The 22826-nt window shown below is 34.5% G+C and overlaps 1 protein-coding gene across 1 annotated transcript in view; it reads left to right on the top strand.

The window, feature by feature from the left end:
- The window catches only part of LOC150103361 (guanine nucleotide-binding protein G(o) subunit alpha), a 147855-nt gene that overhangs the window by 89415 nt on the left and 35614 nt on the right, over positions 1-22826 (top strand). The window contains exon 4 of the mRNA XM_090397356.1: positions 11203-11363. Within this exon, the coding sequence (XP_090253482.1) occupies positions 11203-11363 (161 nt within the window). The remainder of the gene's footprint in view (positions 1-11202; positions 11364-22826) is intronic.

The following is a 22826-nucleotide window of genomic DNA, read 5'->3' as shown; positions in this document are numbered from 1 at the left end:
CAATGTCGCCAAGTCAAGTGTAGTTTGTTTTCGAATAAAAATAGAGAGGGATACCAGACGTTCAAGTATATGACACCTTCTTATGTTAGTTCTATGCAATTGTCTATGATTTGCCTGTTTTCTGGGAAAAAAGCCCACGGTTAATCGATAAACCTCCATGCTCTTTCGCTCATTATCTTTAGCATTTTTTTAATGCGATTCCTGCTCATGAAGCGCAGTTGGCCTATAACTTGGATGAACTAATGTCTAGACAATCTGGATACTTCGCTTTAGAGACCAAACATGAAACTTTTTTGAGCCACTTCAGGCTTTTAATAAGGCAAAGTGATTGTCTTATACTATAAGACAATCCGAGTGTTGGTTGAAGAGCGGTTACGCCATCCACTTTGCTAACTAGGCCAGTGAGCTACTACAGGCAGGTGACGATCATCCTCGACGTTAATTAAAATTTTAAAAAAAGCCTTAATCTAACTAAAGTTGGTCTGATACCAAATAATTGAACATACACACACATATAATAGAAATGCAAGTGTGTGTGAGCGCATGCTTGTAGGTGTGTGTGTATGTGAAAATTTGGACAAGATATCTTACCTAAGAATAAAAATAAAAACGCATATTTTAGTACATTGCACAGAAAACATATGGCAGTAGTGGTTCCAATAACTATCGGTTATTATTTTCATTTATTTTTTTAAAACGTAATGCAAATTCTTAGAAACACGCACCGCATGATATACAGTACGAGCATTTCTACAAATGCTTGTACTGTATATCATGCGGTGCGTGTTTCTAAGAATATTTTGCTGAAATTAAGCCTCTTAGATTCAGAAATAGTAGTTTGAAGAGCATTTCGAATAACCACTTTTCATTTTATTTTTATTTTTATATGAAAAGGTACATAATTATTCTCATGTTTTCCTTGTCGCAGCTTAGTAATATCAGGTTTCTTGCCTTCTAAGTGTCATATCAATATTCTTGTTAATAACAGGAACTGCTTTAGTTTATGTTATTGTTTATTGTCAAAAGAACTGTAAAATATTAAACTAATTTTCCTCCAAAGAGAGCTTTAGAAATTATGAAGAAAGGAATTGTAATACGAATTCGTCCTCTTTTTTTTTCACCAAGGAAATGAAAGTAGTCGTTAACTCTTAAAAAAAAATTAACCGTCTAATTTTTCTGCAGCAGTGTGGCATGGCTCTCACATTGTGGCATCTCTTCTGCAAGTTGTTGCTGCATTAGTTTCAAACCCCCGAGATAGACGTTCTGTCACGCGACCTTGAGCAGAGATAATCGATAGCAGCAACTGCTCGCTTTTGATCTAAGTCAGAAGTTTACCTTCAACTGCTACTGACGACAATTATTTGATTATCATTCTATATTACAGTACGCTACGCCAATTATGTAACTCTATATTATAATGCATCCTAGCATGAGATTGTTCTTACCTTTAAATGGCGTTATCCTTCTGTGATGATGCGCCATCCTAACGAATAACGACTACTATTAATCACATCGGTGACCAGAAAGAAGAAGACTCAGTTAAAACACCTGGGACACCTCTCCACTCGAGACATCTTCTATTATTATTCCCCTATACGGATAAAAAACAGAACGAATGTTTCAAACTGATCTTCCCTATTTCTAGGATTCGCTTTGCAAATACTATAAATAATGCAGCTAAATATATTATAAAAAATAAAACTAAAAATCTTTATGTTATATTATAATATTATTTCGACTTTTTCCCCGGATTCCTTTTAGGGATAAATGTCGAGTGGATTATACAGAATGACATGAATTGAATCATCTCTAACAGATGACTGAATTGAAATTCTGAACTTAAAAGTTGGGTTAGAAATAAGACAATTGATGAAAGAATGGAAAAGGTACAAGAGTTAGAGGTTAAATTAGGTGAGTGAGAGATGACATCATATTAAAAATATGATATACTAAAAGACTGAATACACTGAATATATTAGAAAACTACTTACCGTCAGAAACATTCAAGATATATAAGCACAGCTGATCTAAAGTTGTATGACTTCAACAAAATGGAAATGAATGTTTTGCAAAACAAGTATTTAAAAGCAAAAAAGAAAGAGAGAAAGAAAATGATACCGAAGGAAGACTGAGATAAAAGAATACTGATGCATTTAGACCGTTAAAAGATCGAAATATAAGAGTTGCACAAATAACAAATTCCATGACTGATTTCATGAAAGTTTATAATTATTTGGAGACTATTTATAATACTTGGTATTATAATAGCCCATCCCTTTTGTATCATACACAAGAAGATAATGATTAAATAATAGACTGCTACTGGTAGATCTTTCCAGTACTCAGAAATTGTTGTTTATCTGTTCTTCCTGGAGTATAAACGAAACTTGCACTTCGGAAATCTTTTTTATTATTCGCCTATTTTGTTAGTTTTCTTTGCTTTATATTAATAAGTAGAAGAATGTTTTTTATAATACTCCCACCCACCCACGAAACATCGTAAGCCTATAGCATTAGTACCGTAGACTGGCTATTTTTTTTTTTCTATTTATTATTATTATTTATATCATTTTTGTATATTTTATTCATTTTTACGGAAACGCTGTTCTAGAGATTAAACATGGAACTTTTTCAAGTCATTTGAAAATGGGACGGTAGTTTCACGCCGACGATGACAATCACAAACATCCATGCTCACGGTCTATTCGAACCCGCAGTCTGGTGGTCAGTGAAGGGATACACTAAAGACTCTTTCAACCAGGACGACAACGTCAAAATATTTGCTTAATTTCCAAAATCCTTTGGGGAATCAGAATATAAGATTAGTTTTTAAGCATTTTGAAAAGTTTAATTACTCAAATATATTGAAATACTTCGAAAATACAATATTAATTGCTGAAATCGTTTAATTTGACTTTATAATAAAAGTAAGTTGGAAGACGGGAATATTTCTGCTTCTTCAAACACCAAGTATAATAAGGCAGCTGTAAGGGTAGTGGATTTTTTCTCAGGATCATCAGTCTTACTAAATATGAAACTTCATCACTCACATGCATAAATCAATACGAAAAATAAGTGCATAATAAAGCACTTACTATATGTGTTTTGACCATGGCCAAAATATTTTTATTTTTTAAATTAAGTAAAATATAATTTTAATTTTATAGAAATGAAAAAATATCTCGAATGTGGCCAAAACACATTTTCTTCATTTGGAAAGAGCCATTTACTGAATTTTATGTGTCATTGTCAGAAAGAACGAAAGAAACAAAAGATCTGCATAGTAGTAGTATATATACAATGAGAAACTAATCCTGCCTACCCTCTGAAGAGACGCCAATTAGCGTCGAAACAGCTGTACCTTCACCTCAGTATTTATACTACTGAAGTGAATTCACTCACTAAAAGATTTTCTTTAAAATATTATCAGGCTGTTATTTTTAATATATATACCTAAATTATTTTCAAAATTTTAACTCTAAAATATATTGTCAGCAGCACAATTTAATTTATAAAATATATTGGAAGTTACTCGTTATATTGCTTAAATAGGCAACGTCAGAATTACGCAATGGGCATTATATCACCTAAAACAGTGGTTCTTAATCTTTTAGTAGTCGTACTCCCCCTCCCCCTAGTTTGTAGTAACGCAATAATAATAATAATAATAATTAAAAATTTTTTTTAAAAATAGTGGTTTTATTTACTGATTATGATGACAAAAAAAAGTCAGAAAACAGAAATCAACTTTACTTAAATGTATTTTAATGAGACCTGTTGTTGAACACTCTACTAATTGGTCTATTCTTGCTTCAATTATGTTACTCAATGCTATTATTTCCTGTTTCACATGCGTTTATATCATCCGTGGAATTATCACTATCACTATATTCACTTGTTCTTGAACTACCAGATGTAATTATATTTAGGAACTCAAATAGAGTTCTTTGTTTGCTCATTTTATAAGGGGGCAAATTTTAAGAATTAAAAAATCAGTATTACAGCACTGAAAGTAATAGCACTCAAGTGGCACTTAACAGCGTTAAGTTCCATGCATTCGTACTAGTATTGTTTAAAACTTCAGAAAATCACTTCTATCACGCGTTCACGTATCCAGTAGGCAGATGACACGACTGGCAATGTTGACAGCAGTGGAAAGTCGACTTTTGGCGCCATCACAAAAGAAACTACTGCATAATTCAGATTACTAATACAAAACGATACAAGTTTGAAACAAAGTAAAGTAAAGACCAAAAAAATATTATTTTAAGAGATTTCAAAATTTTAAAAACTAGAAACGTTCTATAAATTTTCCGCTGACCCCTAGGGGGGGACTCAGCACCCCCCCCCCCCGATTAAGAATCACTGGCTTAAAAGGTGTACTTTATTTTATTGATGAACAATGTGGCAATTCGTTACCTCTTTCAAGAATTGAGAATCACTTATGAAAAGCTAACTTTCTAGCTTCCTATTCTTAGCAGCACGGATTACTTACTGAAGTAAAAGTATTATATGACAGTAGCTTAAGTAGCAAAAGGAGACAATTTATTTCTTGCCATAATGCATAGAAGCTTACTTAAAAATAAAACATGTTTATCAGACTGAATTTTCATTGTTGCAAACAGTTGCGCCCTCTGTCTCGTAGGATACAATTCTTGGCGTGTCAATAAATTAATTGCATAAATTTTGATTTTAACTGAAAACAGCTCGATTTAAATAAACCGAACTTTAATGATTAAACGTTATACAATAACGTTTTATTAGTTTAAGTTATTTAATAGTAAAACAAAATGAGAAAAATGTTGCAAACAATAAACGTTGTTAGATCTATGAATCGATGGAGGATTGAGGATAAAAAAAAAAAGAAAAGAAAAACAAGTAGACTTTTATTAACACAGGATTTGAATGCGATACGTTGTTTTTAGGAAGCGTGTATGAAAGAAGGTTTTTCCGAAGAATGAAAACAGAGGAATCGAATTAAAAAGATATTCGTTTTTTTGTATGTTTTTGACCAGCAGGTCTCATGTGATCCAACAGAGTTTGGAAGTGTAGATAATAATAAATAAGAAATAATGTAAAAGTTAGTACATTATTGCCAACGACACTGTGGATTATATTTGCTTGAACAAAGCAGCAGATTATTGATATATAAAATGGAAACAGTTAGCAACGTCATGTTCGGTATTCCCATATTAGTTTGATTATTTATGTATAAAAGCAGCCATTTTCCCATTACGAACTGTCTAGAATCAGAAAGGAAACTGACCATTAAATCTAGAAGATCTAAAACGCTACCCGAGATGTTTTATCTATCTGAAGGAGAAAAATCCATTAACCTTTTGACTATTTTAAAATTTCCCTTCTAAATTAATAGTGATTAATATGGATTCCATCTATTTTGATAGACGGAACTTGCTTAGGTTATTCTATGGTAATCAGAAAAGTAATTCCTCTTGCCATTTCATATAGGTCTGTTTTCATCTAAGATATTTGTGGATTCAGTGTTTTGGTTGATTTCCCTGTGCAGTTTCCTTATAGTAGTTTGCAATAACTTATAGTATTATAGTACTATAAATCATATTATAAGCCATTATTTCGAAAGTTAATAATGCATGCTGTTCATTTAATTAAGATATTTCCTCGCTATTTGGCATTGTAATATACTATTAAAATATTATAAAATATAAAATAAAAGGAATGTGTAGCTCAGTGGAAGAGGCAAATATTTACTATGATGCATAATATGTACTATTGGTTTTTAATAAAATGGTGGCAGTGGAAGATGCGTTTGCTTCCTCAACGCTAGACCGTCCGAAGAAAGACCTAAGTTCAATTATAGTCGTCGACTAGAGGAATGTTTTCTAAGCCTTCAACTGGTTCCAGACTTTTTCAATCTCTGCCACGGTCAAGCGGATTTTTTTTTTATACGGGAACTCGGTTTGTCGTTCTGTAACTCAAAAAAATCGACCGTAGAGCCCACATTATTTCAAGACACATACATGTTGTGTTAGGGTTAAGGAACACGAGATGGCAGCACCTCTCTGTTTTCTCTTCACTGGATGCTGCTTAAAATTACTGACAGCTTACAACATCCAGCCATCTCTGATTGGCTACTATTGGAGACTGACTGCCTTCACAGTCTCCAGAAGTTAGAGAGGGATAAAACTACCTTGCCTACTCCCTATAAGGGATTAAAAGGAGTTGGTTTAAATAAAATAAAAGCAAAATAATAAGACAAAAAGATACATAATAATTCTGGAATTATAAGAGCGCGTATCTTTATTTAATTTACTTTACTTTATTTACTTATTATTTCATGAAATATCCTGGTGAAAAATTACTTCTTCTTTCGGTCTTTTCCTATGATGCACGATCCACTGACCTGCCAAATATTTTGCTTTTTCCACAACAATAATTTGCTAGGATAAAGTAGTTATATACCCATCTTTGCACGTAAAATGCGTATGTTCTTATGGCCTGTTTGGTTGTTTGTGGCGATGAAATCCTGGTGTCTTGAGGGGAAGAATCGCCAACTTCATGTGAAATCAGCTAGCTCACCTACAATTAAAGTGCTCTTTACACACACACACACACACACACACACACACACACACACACACACACACACACACACACACACACACACACACACACACACACACACACACACACACACACACACACACACACACACACACACACACACACACACACACACACACACACACACACACCTATAAATTAAGTTGCAAACGGTTTGCTGACATTTGGAGGCATTTTGAATGCCCTTAGTATTCTTGAGCTCGGCTTAAAATGCCTTATTCCAAAGGGACTAGTTGGAACTCTCTCTCTCTTAGCATTAACTTTTCAAAATAGGTGGACAGCTGGTCTACCTTAGCTTATCGGAACGTCGGCGGAAGTTGATTTCAGAGCTACAACAATTTCAAGACATTAGGGCAAGTGTACGACAGACAACTGTCGCCGTGTTATATATACAAAAACACTAAAGATTAAAATCGACTCTAGTGAGTTCTATAGTCGATTTTTTAAAAATTGTAGGATTAAGAACTGAGTTTATTATTACATAACACCTCCAGGGCATAATAATAATAATATGTTATGTAATAACACCTCGATGAGTCTTTAGTAGGTGTTAGTAGTCTTTAGTAGGTGCGCTCCCTCGAGGGAGCGCACCTATTCTACAGCTCTCCGTCTCCACCAACCGCAACTACCTTCATAATGTACAGCGCCATCTACCGCCGACCATCACAACTAGTATTTTCACAGACAACCACAAACATCCATGCCCACGGCGGGATTCGAACCCGCAGCCTTTTGGCTGGAGAGCGGATACGCTAACCACTCGGCCACCCAGGCCAGCATTTGTGATTAGTTTACAGAAGAATAAACCTTACAGTCGATCGTTACATACCCTAACGATCAACTAACTCAGGAACTGAAAAAAAAGGATATATTTATACATTCCTTTCGTGGTCCGGCTAAAGATGGTTAGGAGGTTGGTTTTTGTGAAGCTAATACGATAAAAATTAAAATATATTGTCCATCGTTTCAAGACTAACCTCTACAGGGAACAAGTATTTTATATTATGTAATCTGATTATGTGTTTTATTTTTAATCACTTCCCACTCGCGAAGTGATGTGCGCTGATGGGCTAAGATTTTTCTACTTTTTAATAATTTTTTAACTTTTTACTTATTTTCTGCATGGTTCGAAAAACCTTCCTCTAGAGACCAAACATGGAACTTTCAGGTCTCCGATAAGCGGGACGGTGACCTCGCAGTGGGTGATGTAATTCATCTCTTATGTAAGGTTAATCACAGACATCCGTGTCCACGGCGGCATTCGAAAAGCAGGCCTGTTGGTTGGAGATTGAATGTCCTAACCACTCGACCAACTAGGCCAGCATTGGTTATGCATTATTATAATTAACCATGCAGTATACAAGCATGTTGTGCGTCTTCTAGCAAATTGCATTTTTCACATATCACGTTATTTAGCAAGGGAAAGATTGCCCTTTACCTACCAGCGCTATGCTTATAGTTGATCATCATTGTATATTTGTTCTTGCAATTTTCCAAATATTTAAATTTACATAAATAAAAAAAAAACAGAATTAATTTGATTTTTATATTTTGACTAAAATGTATAATTATTAATGAAAAATGTATTATTATTATTAGTAGTAGTAGTTGTAGTAGTAGTAGTAGTATTCACAGCTTGCAACCCTAATGCAATTTATTCACTTGATATGGTTATAAACTACTCATGAACATTATATGTTGCTGAGGCAATTAACATTGAGGCATATTTAAATATGAAACATCTATATAATAAAATTATATACTGTAATTACAAAAATATTTTTAAATATTTTTATAAAAATAATTCCTAAGTATATAATTTACATAACTGGTGGACACACGACAATCCGTCTTGTATTTACATACAAGAAGCATTATTATTATTATGGGTGATTTCGACTATTGGGAGGTACGCTGGAAGGAGGAGAAACTATGTAAGAAGAAGGAAAGAGAATTAATACAGTTAGCGAGGTACAACTTTCTTAAGCAGCCTGTTATGGAAGAGACTCGTAGTACAAAAATATTAAATCTGTTTTATCATATGAGAGTCTGACTGTAAATGAGGTAATTGGTATGCCTTTAACAGTTTTAGCTTGAATAGTAGCACCAAGCAGATAGGAGTTTGTTAAAAAGGTAGTATATGTGGAACTATTAGGCATGCGACTATAATAAACTGCGAAAACAGTTTGCACTGTGCCATGCATGAGAAACTGCATGGTAGAGAAATTCAGTAAGAAATAATCAAGGAAGCTATAGCTGACTGCCTTTCCGGAGTTAGGGGAATAAATCACAGCTGAAGTAAATGGATGAACAAAGCTCTAAAGAGGGAAGTATACAAAAAGAAAACATTATCGATTTAATATTGGAAGATACGTGGTGAGTAGGCAGATGAACGTATAAAGCCAAGAGAGTGACAACCTTGCTGAGGAAAGTGTCAGGCTATGAAATCAGCTGAAGAGATCAAAGAAAATACGACAGAATTCTTTGGATATGTGACAAGTGAAAAGAAGAATGATCATAAAAGGATAATCTTAGTCAACGGTCAGAAAATGTCTGATGCACTGAAAATAACCGAGTTTTCGTTAGGTAATCAGTTGGGTACAGTGTTCATTGATTCTTTGGAAGCCTAGGTAGAATCACACGGGAAAATAGTGGTGGGTTTGGAGACATCGGCAAGTGTGCTAAATGATTGTTCAAGAGAATTACAATACCCCTACGTTATTAACCCGAGTCTACATATGAACACGATTCAAATGAATGGAAGGAATGCAAGATAATCTTACTGTTAAAGAGTAAAGGAAAACTTGATGCACTCAGTTTTATATCGATTTGTATCTCTGCAGTCATTAAGGTATTGGAAAGACTGGTCAGAAACTGCATCCAGAGGTGGGTAGACGACACTTTTATAGAGGACAGAATAGCTTTGTTGGGGTTCGCTTTACCAATCTTCTCACACCTTACAATCACAGCAGAGTTGGATAATGGAAATGGATATTCCATAATGTTTTTGAATTTTGCCAAGGCATCTGACAGAATTCTACACAGAAAATTATTATATAAACTCAAGGGAATGGGTTTGCAAAATAAGCCTCTAGTAAGGATTGGACGGTGGTTATCTGATAGGTAACAAAGAATATACTGTATATAAGGAAGCTCTCGGTCTAAGAGATTGAGGTTGACTAGTGGAGTACTACAGGGTTCTGTCCATGAATATCTCTCTCTCTCTCTCTTCCTCTCTCCTGTTTAACTTTGTATAGTAATGATACTGAGAATGGTTCTTCAAGAAAGCATTCGGTTATATGCGGGATGCAAAGTTAGGTCGGGTGATAATGGATAGATCTGATACTGAATCCCTGTAGATGTCATGTGCAGACTGATTCTATGGGAAAATGTTAATGAACGTGAGTTTAATGTTGCTAAGTGCAGTCTGCATTTTAGATTTAGGACACTGCAGACTGAGTATTATATTAATGGGAATTTCAGGGGGATCATGAATCTAGAGACCTAAAGGTGATGGAGGACCGCGAGTTAAAATTAGAGGCTGTATTCTCCCACTTGACAAGGCCTTGCTAAGACCAAATCTAGACTCGGGTTCCATGGAGATGAGGAAACAGCCCCTGGTAACCGAGTTCATATCTTGCCCGTGGCACTTAGCATATGAAGATAGATTAAAGGAGTATGGCCTTCAAAGTTGAGAAACAGAAGAAGAAGCTGAGATATAGAAACATACAAGCTGGGTAAGGGGATCTAACAATATAGAAAATTTTGCAGCTCATGTCAGGTAAGAATAATACTTAATGTCTTCCTAAAAGTTGATTAGGAAGACATTAAGTACCAAGCATTTCAAGTCCTGGTCTTTTCATGTCGAGTAGTGAGTGATTGGAATAAGCTGCCAGACATTGTGAGTGAATGTAAGCTATTTACAAATTATTTATAAATAATATGTAAATAGTTCTAAATATATTTATAAAAGCACATTTATTTATTTATAACATATTTTATAAGCATTAGATGTTTATGTATTGTAGATAAAATGGTATAAATTAAAATAATTATTAACGTTTTTATTTTATTTTTTGTTCAATGATTTTATGAATTATTTGCGGGAATATAATTAACACGTTAACAAACACAAACATAAAAATAAGTTATCAAGTAAATTAAGTAAACAGAAAGTGTAATTGTAATTGACAAATTCAGGTATATTAAAAAGGGACAACTATGACAAGTAAATAATTAAGTAAAAAATTAATCAATCGTTTATGAATAAAGAAAACAAGTGCGTAAAATTACATATTAAAGCAAAGAAATACATAAAGAAGTAAAGAAATACGTACAAGTAAAAACTAAATAATTAAGGAAATAAGCAAATAAATGATTAAGAATACAAGCAAGTAAATGGTTAGTCGAGATCATTACGTGAATAGCAATCATTTAAATAAACAATAAGTAAACCAATAAAATACGTTGTTATGAATATTAGATGATATTTAAAGTCGCAGATGCAAATATCGTCTAATAATTTTGGCAATTAGCGCGCTGAAGAATCTAGTGGTATAACAGAAAGTATAGCTAATGTGGTACTTTATTCGACTATAGGCCGACGCAAAAATGGTGTTCGACGTAGTATCTCGAATGGAGGATACCGAACCATTTTCTGAAGAACTCCTGAGTGCGATGAAGCGGTTATGGATTGATTCTGGAGTTCAGGAATGTTTTGGCAGGTCTAACGAATATCAGCTGAACGACAGCGCCAAATAGTAAGTAAGAATTATATGATGCACACTTTGACTTTAAATTCCTCTTATCTGATTATTTTCTGTTAGGAAGTTCTGCTTTAAAAAACTATCAACTGATAGTAAACTTAGTAAAATGTGTTTCATTATTTATAGTTTAAGTCCAAGGAGGCTGGAGTCATTTGATTGTAAACACATCAGCAGTTGTACTTTTAATTAAAGTAACTGTACTGTTCAAACGACAACATTTACCATTTTATTTATGTATGTTATCTTGAAACGGTATTAAGGAAGTGGAAACCAAATAAAAAAATAGATGTTGTTTGTTCTTTTTTCTCTTGTAGAGCCTCTAGTATTAATTTGGGTAATTGTTTCGCTTGGCTAATCAGAATATTGAGTCATGAACTACAAACAGGAACTTTCAAATATATTAAAAAAAATCAAAACATTTTGTCTATCCGTACCTTTATGTATCAATACTTGAAAAAAAAAAAAAATCATCTAACGCCTTTTTATTCCCGTATACGGGGAGTAGGCGAGGCCATTTAGCCCTATCTAAATTTTGGAGACTGAGTGGGCAGTTCAATCTCCACTGGTACCAATCAGAGATAGATGGCCCAAGGCTATCACTAATTAAGTGGTACGCAGTGAAGAGAGACGGCTCAAATGTGCCGCCATCTCGTGGTCCCTAACCATATATTTAATGTCTGAAATAATGTGGGTTCTACGGTCGATTTTCTTGAGTTTACGGGAGGAAAAACCCGCTTGCCCGTGCCAGAGATCGACTAACTCGGGAACCGATCGAAAAAAGGCTTAGAAAAATTTCCTCTAGTCGCCGACTAGACTCGAAACCAAGTCTTCCTTCGTGCGGCCAAGCGCCGTGGTGTGTAAACGCCACATCCACTGAGCTACACAGGGTCCCAATACTTGAAAGCAAAGCGAAATTGAAAAGAAAAAGTTAAATGTCGCTTTGCTTTCAAAGCGAAATTTCAAAGGTATAGCATCAACAAGGAGCTAAATTAATGTGATGAAAATTTCAATAGTTTCTTTTTTAATCGGTGTTCGATGTACTGAGACCATAATGGCGAAAGATAAAAGACCATTTAGCCTTTTTGCGAAGAAACTATTTTATAAAGAGAAACACAATGAAATCTGTCTTTATCCATTTGATTATCCTCTTGGATGAATTTAGAGCCTGAGATGGTCAACAATAAAATGATATATGTGATGAATACTGATATATGGAGTTGTTTCATGGAGAATAAATAAATTAAAAAAAATCTTAGGCATAATTATAAAATTGGATATATACAGACGCCTATGCACGATATTGTGGATACACAGAGGGATCAATAGAGAACCTACGTAATCAAAAGAATGCGAAAAAGGCAATAAATAAATAAATAACGACAGTGAATGTAATTCAGAAATAGAAGGTAAACTATCTTGAACATATTTCTAAGAAATGGCCATACTGATAATTTTTTTCATAATAATGAATCCAATGGCAAAAGTGAAACCCAAAAAGATAGAAGCAGAAGAATGTCAATGGACAAGAATTATATACTAACTCTTTTTTTAGGACTGCACAAAACATAGAACAAATGTAATTATTGTAATCCACCCACTAGAACCTTAGTACCGCAAATGGAAAGTTAATGCAACATGTGCTTTTTTCGGTTGAAAAAAATAAGAATATATCGAAATTCTTTTCAGTGCACAACAAAGGAAATATCCTGTAATAAAATAAGAAGCATTTCTGAATATTTTCGGATTAGGTTGGGTTATTTGAAATTGAGGCAGAAGCGACTAGGGCTATAACGCCGATATATTATGTTTTCCAAGTCGATTAGCTTGTTTTGTAGAATGAAAAACTCTACTTTCCAAGAGTTTAAATCTGCTATCTGCATATGAGAACCTGTAATTTTCATATAAACGTTCTTCGCGTTCTAGATAAGATTCAAACCCAGATATTTCCAACCAAACGACATCATCGTTATCGACGTAGCTACAGAGATTTCGTTCTTGGAAGTAAATCAATACATCTCAGATAACGAAATAAATTTGTTTTTGAAATAAAGACAATGAATTAAGCAACTGCAGAAAATTGGAAAATAAATTTTAGCAGAATGGAAGAAGACAACAATGGAATAAAACTATCATAGATATTAATAGCATGTTAAGCTGATGAATCAGGAGAAGAAAAGAAAATACTATTTATATGGGAAGATTATGAAGTATATCATACATATCTAACGGTATATTTTAAAAATACATCATGATATTATATCAGTAAAACAATGTCTCATGCGTTAGTGTGAGTAATGATTTGGAGTCAATCAGATACTGTACGTAGCAAGTAATGTGCAAGCACATATTTTTTCAATTTTTAATTTTCTGTGCCATACATAGTTTTTCCCTCGGATAACTGTAATCCTTAAGCCAGTTTTTAAAAAAGAACTCTTGATGAACTTCAAATCAGATACTAATTTCTGAAATGGTTATAAATTTTGATCCAGTCAAGTTGTTTTCTATGATACATTATCTTTTTAATGTAGTCCTATTTATTTGTTTCTATTTCATTAAAATTAAATTTATCTGGTGAGTTTTATCAATTAACCATTCGTTTTTCTAGTAAAGTAATTTGCGATTAAAGTTCTTTTTTTTTCAGCAATTTAAATGTCTTTTTTTTTCCTTTCTAGAGGTGATATTTAACTAAGATTTTTAAAGATCGTAGTTTGGCTATAGAGATTATTTCTTTTATTTCTTAAAATTTAGTCAAGCTGAGTTAATTTTCCTTTTGCGTGTTCTTCTTCAATCAAACTTTTTATTTATTTATATTTTTTTACACAGCTCAGCTTATATGGAAAGTGATTTTGCATCCACATTACAAAGCCACTTCCGATAACTTAACAGTTGGTGTTTTTTTTTATCAATTACTTTTCCAAGACCAACAAAGTAATTGATCTTTATGATCACATGAAGGGTTTGTCACCTTCTTTCACTACCAAGTTAGTAAATTTCTGACAGTAGGCCCAAGTTTTCCGCTCACAAATGTTTTCGATGTGGAGCAACAGTGCGAAGACTGCAAATCTGTTTACCCATCAAATTACTTAAGAAAACTAAAAGATAAAAATTTCTTATCTTTGAAATCTCTCCTTTTTTTCCCTTCAAGTACACGAAATATCTAATTGAAATGAGTCCGCATTTTGAACTTAAGCCCTGGTTCTCGCACGTTCGTATTCCTGAGTTTTAATCCAATGTTTTCATACGCCGATAAAGAAATCCTTACCATATCGAAAGCAAAGATGAGTTTTGATCGCTAAATTTAGAGGACTAATACGTAACGGCGAAAACCATTACTGAAAGGAAAGAACAGAAGAAAAGCCGGCTTTATTAATAGAGCGACAATAAAGTGTAAACACGAAAAGTCTTTATCGATCATTCAACTACATTAGTGATTTGGGCGATTAGTGAAGTGTGTGCAATTCGAGTATTGCTTGTTAAGGCTGTATAGTTTTAATTGCTGAATTCTTCACAATATCTAATTAATTCTTAGCGATATATTCCACTTTTTAATTAAGAGAGAAACATCATTGTCAAACATACTAGTCAAAACATCATTTTAAACCTATTAGTATGGAGTGAAATGATAACTAATAAATCATCTTGTTTATCTGAAAGCGATTATTCGCTTTTAGTTAAAGTTTCAATTGTATTCTTCAAGATTGTAGCATGCCAGGTATAGGGAACAGTGATTGCATTGCTATTTGTATGTGGATAACGTTGAGGACTGAGAGAGAAAGATTAAGTTCGTTAATTCTGTCGGATTATGTAGAATGTTACCAGTAGAAAAAGTGGTGTATGTTCAACTGGAAGACATGCTTCATTTGTATAGAGACTCTATTAGTAAGAGTTTTAACAATACCATGCTGTTAGGAGGGGGATTATGATGAGAAAATGTAAGTTTTCTGCATATATACAATAAATAAAGGTTACCATTTAGGAGACGCATTACTAAAGTGTCTAGAAAGGTTAATAATCTATTTTTGCATACTAAAGGTCAGACTACTTTTAGTCTCTTTTTTCCATAGTAAAGACTAGAATAGTAATGTTAATCATTAATTTATTTTTTCATATATCCGTAGATGTTGACTACTGAGGTGAAGGAGGGACGTGTCTAATGCGTTTAGGCCATAAGGCCAAATTGAAAATACATCAGTATATTTTAGCCATGCAGCAGGCTTAAATTAAACTATGTCAGGAGCATGCTTTTCAAAACTCTCCATGTAAAAATGGGCAACATGGATGAGAGGGGAGAACCCATTGCAGTACTCTCTATCTGTAAAGAAATACCTATTAATGTTTAGTTAATATTTTTAATTCTTATAAATTGTTTCCCTCCTGTATATTGCTCATCTGAAAGAGTATATCGAAACAATTATAGTATTTCAAGAGTGGTTAATATTTTTAACTTATTTGTTCTATCCATGATGGACTTATAGGGTTCTAATTTTCTAATGCTTAGGATAAAAAAATGAAGAGCATTTCTATAGTGGTGTAGCTAGAGCTTTTGCCGCCCGGAGCAGTCCCTGAATTTTCCGTCCCTGTCAATGCACACCAAACATGCTACAAAAAGTCAAAACGATGTACAGGAAAATGAATTAAAACACTATGTTTATTTTTGAAGTAAAACTTTAATTTCAACATTCTAAAATGTCATTTTTCTTGCTTTTCTATTAACAAAATCGTTTGATGATACTGTCGAAGCTTATTTCATAGTAATATACGTAATTCTTAATCAATTTTATTTAGAAAAACTCCTCTCACAACTAGCAACACTTACAGCAATTGTGAGGAAAATTCGCTGTAGTATTACAATAGTTGGAACTGAGTTCTCGAAACTGTATTTTAGAATTAACTGCTCAAAGTGCCGCCCGGGGAGGATCGTCCCCCTCTAGCTACGCCTCTGCATTTCTAAATAAAACATCTTGAATCATTATCTTTTAATTCTTCGCCAAGGAAGATTTCTATTTGCTTACCTCTGAGCATCGATCCTGGTTCTTCCCATGACACAAACATCCTGGAAGGCTTGCTGCCTTACTCTCACTGCAATGGTGCCATTATTATTAATAATATGTTTTCAATTAATGTTTACCAGTTAATCCAAAGCACATGTAGGCAAAGCATGCAGCAGCACAGTACTACATAATTAACTGCTAGTTATTTTGATACGGCTTATCCGGGTAATTAATGCTTTTAGCTAGCGGAAAAGATCTGTAAACAAACACACATTATAAAGGTTATTTGATACTACTCATGTCTAAAACGACTTTAATGTTTTGTTTTCTCTGCCTCTTGCTTTTCTTTTCTGTTCTCTTACTTTTCCTCGCAATGCTGTGTGTGTGTGTGTGTGTGTGTGTGTGTGTGTGTGTGTGTGTGTGTGTGTGTGTGTGTGTGTGTGTGTGTGTGTGTGTGTGTGTGTGTGTGTGTGTGTGTGTGTGTGTGTGCGTGCGTGCGTGCGCGCATGTGTGTGTGTGTGTGAGTGGGTGGGTTTGTAATTCTGCTGATCCTCCTGCTGGGAAATATATGAGCAAAGAGTAAATAACCTGTCCGGTGCCGTTTCCATGGTGACTGCATCGATAGGTGAAACTGTGCTGACGTCATATGTCACCGCAGATCTATAGGAAAAGGAAAGAGCAGAGAGGAAACTGTAAACTTCACTGCAATAGACGGTGACAGCAATAAAAATGAATACTTGTTTCCATTCTATTAAAGATAGAAGTAAAAAGGCAACTTCACTTGTAATCTTAGTGCATTTTTGATTGAAATTTTAAAAATATTTGCACTTTTACATAGCTTTATCGCTTGTACTTACCGTTTACTTTTATTTTAGAAGGCTTTTATTTCATGATTAGGGATGAAGTCGTCGTTTTTAATATTTATATTCTATGAAAAGCGGAATATGAAGATGAATCTATTATCGAATACATCTGCAGAACATTCTGAAGCATTCGCAAAAAACGGGAGGGAATACCGTAATATCCCCCAGCATTAAATCATTGACAGCTTCTGAGACAGAAAAAAAAAACATCATGATTCGTGTTCCACCACTGGCTTCACGGACTTTTACTTTTCCAATGCTAAGTTAGTGGTTTAGGCTTGGTAACAAAGTTTCCTTAATATACATGTAACATCAGTTTCAAATAGTAGGTTATAAATAATGTGGTGGTGTTTGTTTGTATAAAACATCCATTTAATAGACATTTCGAAATATGAACCTTAACACACACACAGACTACTGCGAAACAAAAATAGAAGAGAAAGAGAGAACTATAAACAAAGACGCATTATAGATGTTATTTGATGCCAACATCGACTTTGATCTCTCTTTCTCTCTTGGCTAAGCTCATTAATTACCAAGGCGAGCTATGGAGATTTTAAAATGACTAGCACATAATTATGTGCCACACATGCATTAACTGGATAACCCACACACACGCGCGCTCACTCGCGTGCATTTATCATGGATACTTCAGGTTTTTACTTCCTCAAAACAGTGGCCACAGAATACACACAATTAGCATACATGATAAATTGCCCCTGAAGCAATTGTAAATAACAATCACTATGGGAAAAAGACTAGAAAAGGGTTCTGTAGGTATTAATAACTGTGGTAGTTTCTTCATTTTCTCATTTCGTATTATAGAAAGCTTATTTATAAGACAGATTATAAAAACAGATCGAAATACGCAAAAAGTTCACCTTTAAGTCCATTTATTTATAGCAAATTCGTATTTAGGCTTACTTCAGGGCCACATACCGCCTCCGGTTCCGATTTTACGTCGCCGTCTTGAGAATTCCAGCTCAGTTATTTTACGGCACACGTTAATATCCGTAATCACTTGCGCTCCCTTCCAGTTACCAAACTACGGGCAGTTACGTATGATCATAAGTAGTTCGTTTACTGTCGCAAAAGCGGAAACCCAAACATGACAGTGTTTGAGAGAACATCTGCTACCCATATGGCAACAACGACTGACCAAAAATAAACTTACTTTGTAAATCAGCATGTAGACAGAAGGACAGACGATTTTAACATCTGTTTTATTGGGTTAGCGTATTACTAAGTTACTGGCGATGCTCCGTGGATGGGAGAAAACGACTGCCGATTTTATGAGGGATGTGAGTTGAAATGTATTTTCTATGCAAAATGCTTTCCTATCGAAGAAAATGAGAAACCTTTGGAGTCCATAAATGACGTAAAAATTCATAAACGGAAGTTATATTTGTATTTATTATTGCACATTTGCTTTATTAAAAACAGCATCACAATAAGTGATTGTGTTACAGTCAGCTTAAGTGAGCTATAGATTTGTGATGAAGTGATCTTCATCGGGTAGTAGATTTAGATTTATTTAAAGGAGGAAATATATACTCAGGGACCAAAATAATTAGACACATATGCGAAAAGGAATTTACCATAACATAAAGATAAATACACGACCAAACAGCCGCTATAAATAGATTGTATCTGCAGTAGACTATCTGCATTCATGAGTGTGATAATGAGCAAAGGTCGTGATCTCCGAACTTTAAATGAAATAGGCAGCTAGACAACCTAAAAATAGCTTGAAAACTTTCTCAGCAACCTCTCTTTCTTTGGATGATGTTTTTATTTATTCCACTAAATCAATGTCGGGCATATGGCTGGATTCATGCGAAAGACAAAGAATATTGCTGAAATAGTAAAATCTAGTATACATGCTATGTTAGGTCAAATGAATGCACAGCTCAATATGCTTCACGAATTTTTACACTCCCAAATGGAGGATAAAAACAGATAAAAAGTAACATAGCTATCCAACAGACACATGTTGCAATGGCTAAGATGGCGAAAGATCAGCATCGGACACTGGAGAAAGGCGCGGAGTTTGACATACTCCAGTTCCTATGGCATGACCCAATTATGTTTAGTCAACATAATGAGGCGGTGGCTCTCACGTTTGGTTACAAATATGGCTAAAGAAGCTAGTCATGAGGCCAGTATATAACAAAACAGATAAACAACTGGTTTACCCCTTTTGTGGAATAAAAAAAAATCATAGTTTGAGTTTCTAGAAAGAAATCCTTGCTACCCAAGTAAAGAACTATAAGAGATCAGCTAACTCACCTGAAAAGCCGACACGATTCTTTGATAGCAGTCGATCAAAGACTGAATGATGCAGTCTATCCGAACATCGTTGCTAACCAAGTATATGCCCTCATAGCACATTACTCTGCACAGTGTACACTTTCACCAAGATTATTACAGAATATCGTCTAAGAATGGTCACAAGAATATCATAGCGCCTTTATATTAATGGATTGAGATCCTGAGCCACCTCTCAATACCCCCCACACCCATCTCTGGGTGTGTGGGTGGGGGGGGGGAGGAATTAGATGCTGGTGACAAGCACCTTTAAGCTTGTTGGACCAACTTATGATAATTCAACATGCTAGATGAGTATCTCTGATAACCATATCACTCGCCGTAATTCAGTAAGGTTATTATTGATTTAATAATAACATTTACAAAATGGGATCCCAAATAAGTTATTCGATTCACATTTCTGAGAAAGCTTTGAAAATATTCGCATTTGGAAACGTAACATTTTCAAAATCTGTTCATATTTTTGAATATGTTCGAATATTGTGTATGGTATTCGTAAAGGGAATACATCTGTCGCATTTACTCTCCACAATCTGTGACATGTCGAGAAAATTACTGAGATCAAAGTACAGTCGAAAAATCTAGAATATGCTTTTGTTAGACTACTCTAGGTTGTCGACTATACTTTAACCAGAATCATTAAATTTCTCGACGTCATTGTGTCATAGATTGTGGAGAGTAAATTCAACAGATGTATTTCCTTTAAGAATATCATATTATCTCGCTATTCTGAAATCTTTTTCTTATTCTTAAAAAAAGGTTCCTGGGTTTATTATTGATAAGCAGACCGAAGCCTGAATATTGATATGATGCTCTTGAAACAATTCTGTTTATCTGTTATCACTATACGTTTATTAAATATCATGTTGGTTAAATAATTTGATAAACTAACATTTGTTAATTGATTTATTGAATAAATTAAAGCAGATAAAAGTTTAGATAATTCACATCCAGAACATGTGATGACTTTGTCATGCGTCTTTATCGGTCCTAATAACTTTGAACCGATCTTTATTAAACTCTGCATGAATACGAGCTACAACGACTGTGTTTTATAAATCACAAAACTGGTATGGGAGCAATATATGCTCTCCTATTCTGTCTTTTTAAGACATTTCCAGTTGAATTGAATTCTGAAATTCGGTACGTATAAAGACATTAAGTAGTTTTTTAGAAGAATACTAAATTATGGAAACGGTATAAGCTCGCTACTGCAAAGCGAGCTACTTATACACCAATCTTTAAATAAACTGAATTATAGCTTTAACTCCATACAGGGAACACTGTTTTGCTAATCCGAAATGTCGACCGGTTAGCCATTTGACAGCTGTTTCCACTCTTCAACTACTAGGACGCTTTGAATCTCTCTGAGGTATGGATTTCAGAATGTCTTTTGACTGTAGATAAATATCATTATACAACATAAGACTGCCTCTTTTCTTACTACAGGTTTGAAGAGACTTTAAAAATTCTATATTTGGTCGTCTGTAGAGAATAGTTTCTGGATCATCTAAAACTCCCTTAGTCCACCCAAGATACTCAATAGATTTACAACCTTCGTAGTAGGATTCATATAAAAAGAAAAAGGAATATGCAAATCCTGGGCTAATTCAGGGGAAATATCGTCTTACATTCTCTTAAATTATAAACCCTGTATTACTTTCAAATGATTTTCATGCAGATTACAATAATTCTATTCAAAGAGTATTAGTGCAGTTTGTTGAATATGCTTATCAGTCTTGAAACCTCCTGTTTGATATTAAGTTAGGCGTTTATTGTCTATGTATGTGCTACAAAAATTCGGTAACATGTATTGCAAAATGTCATATATCCACATGGTGCTTTTTCTTTAAAAATTCCATATTTTCATTAATTTCTTATATAAAAGAGATACAGAGTTTGACTGTCAGCGATAGCTACCATGGTACGTACCCTATTCCTTTTTTTCTTTTCACGTATTTTAGCCACTTTAAAAATTGAAAAATATACTGTTTGCTTGTTTTGAATGGCAGTCAAAGAAATGGCAGCGAGTCCAGCTTGTAATGTATGTTAACTGCATGTGTTCTGAATGGTTTGTCTGTCGTGCGGAAGGTCGAAAAACCTGAGTTTCCGGAAAGAAAACCCACCTTTTAAAACTAGCTAACTTACCTGCAGTTGAAAAACTCTCACAAAGATCCTTAGCGTCTTAGGTTTCGAAGCCAGGCCTTTGATATTGTCAATATCTTTGACAATATCTTTGGGTTGGTTTTCATATTTGATACGAAAGATATTGTCATATTCACATATGAGAGATAAAAGGAATGGTGTAAACTGAATCACTGAAGTTTAACAGGGACAGAGAAACCAACATTTGTAAGTGAATTGAATAATTTCTTTCTTCTAAATTTAACGTTCCAACATGATGATAAGAATAAAGTTCTTATCATGAGATAAGAACTTTATTAGTGAGAGTGATCATGCTGTGCTAGCATGGGATATGGGTTAACCACATGCTCGTTTCAATCAGGATTATGAACAGGAGAATATGAAACACTCCGACAGTAGCTTGTAAACATACATACGCTGGCATGACAAATTTGTTAGACAGGCGATAATAGTGCTAGGAAGGTGTTCATGGATCTCCTGAAGTTGATGACGCACTCTGACAGGGATGCTAGATTGCGTTCTAGAGTTAGGAGAATAAGAAGAGTGAGTGTCAAGTGGCTGAATAATAAAATTATTCGCGAATAAAGTGCTTCGCGAATTTCTCAGTCTGAACAAATGTTGACGAGGTCCACTATCTCCATGTGCTCTGCGACGAATGATTAGTGGTTTTGAAGAATCGGGATCGTTAGGAGTTAGACCTAGCAGAGGTTGCAAACCAAACAGTTCACAAGTGGATGACCGGCTACTGCCGTGTGGAGCAGGCCATGAATTACAGCGCTGGTTTCTTCGATGCACGTGCTGTATCGAGACATATGGATGTGCCTTACACAACTGTCTGGAAAATTTTACGGAAGATTCTGAATTTTCTAATGAAATTTACATTCGCTTTAACATTCCTTGCTCGAGTGGAGTTGGACGTTGCGTGGCCGTGAATAATTTTGTGGAGAGATGTGGCTCACTTTCACTGTACGTAGCTGTGAATATCCACAATTTCCGGGTATGGGCTACGCAAAACCTGCATGCAATCCAACAAATTCCTTTACATTCACTCAAAGTTACTGTCTGGTGCAGGTTTACAGCTTCGTTTATCATCGGACCATTCTTCTTTGAGGACATTCGCCAGTCGGATC

The sequence above is a fragment of the Typopeltis vanoorti genome, chromosome 9, assembly GCF_054136105.1.
Source record: "Typopeltis vanoorti isolate ZY-2024b chromosome 9, IOZ_Tvanoo_1.0, whole genome shotgun sequence".
Taxonomy (NCBI): Eukaryota; Metazoa; Arthropoda; class Arachnida; order Uropygi; family Thelyphonidae; genus Typopeltis; species Typopeltis vanoorti.
Note: the sequence above shows the minus strand (reverse complement) of the source record. Positions and strands in the feature narration are given on the sequence as shown.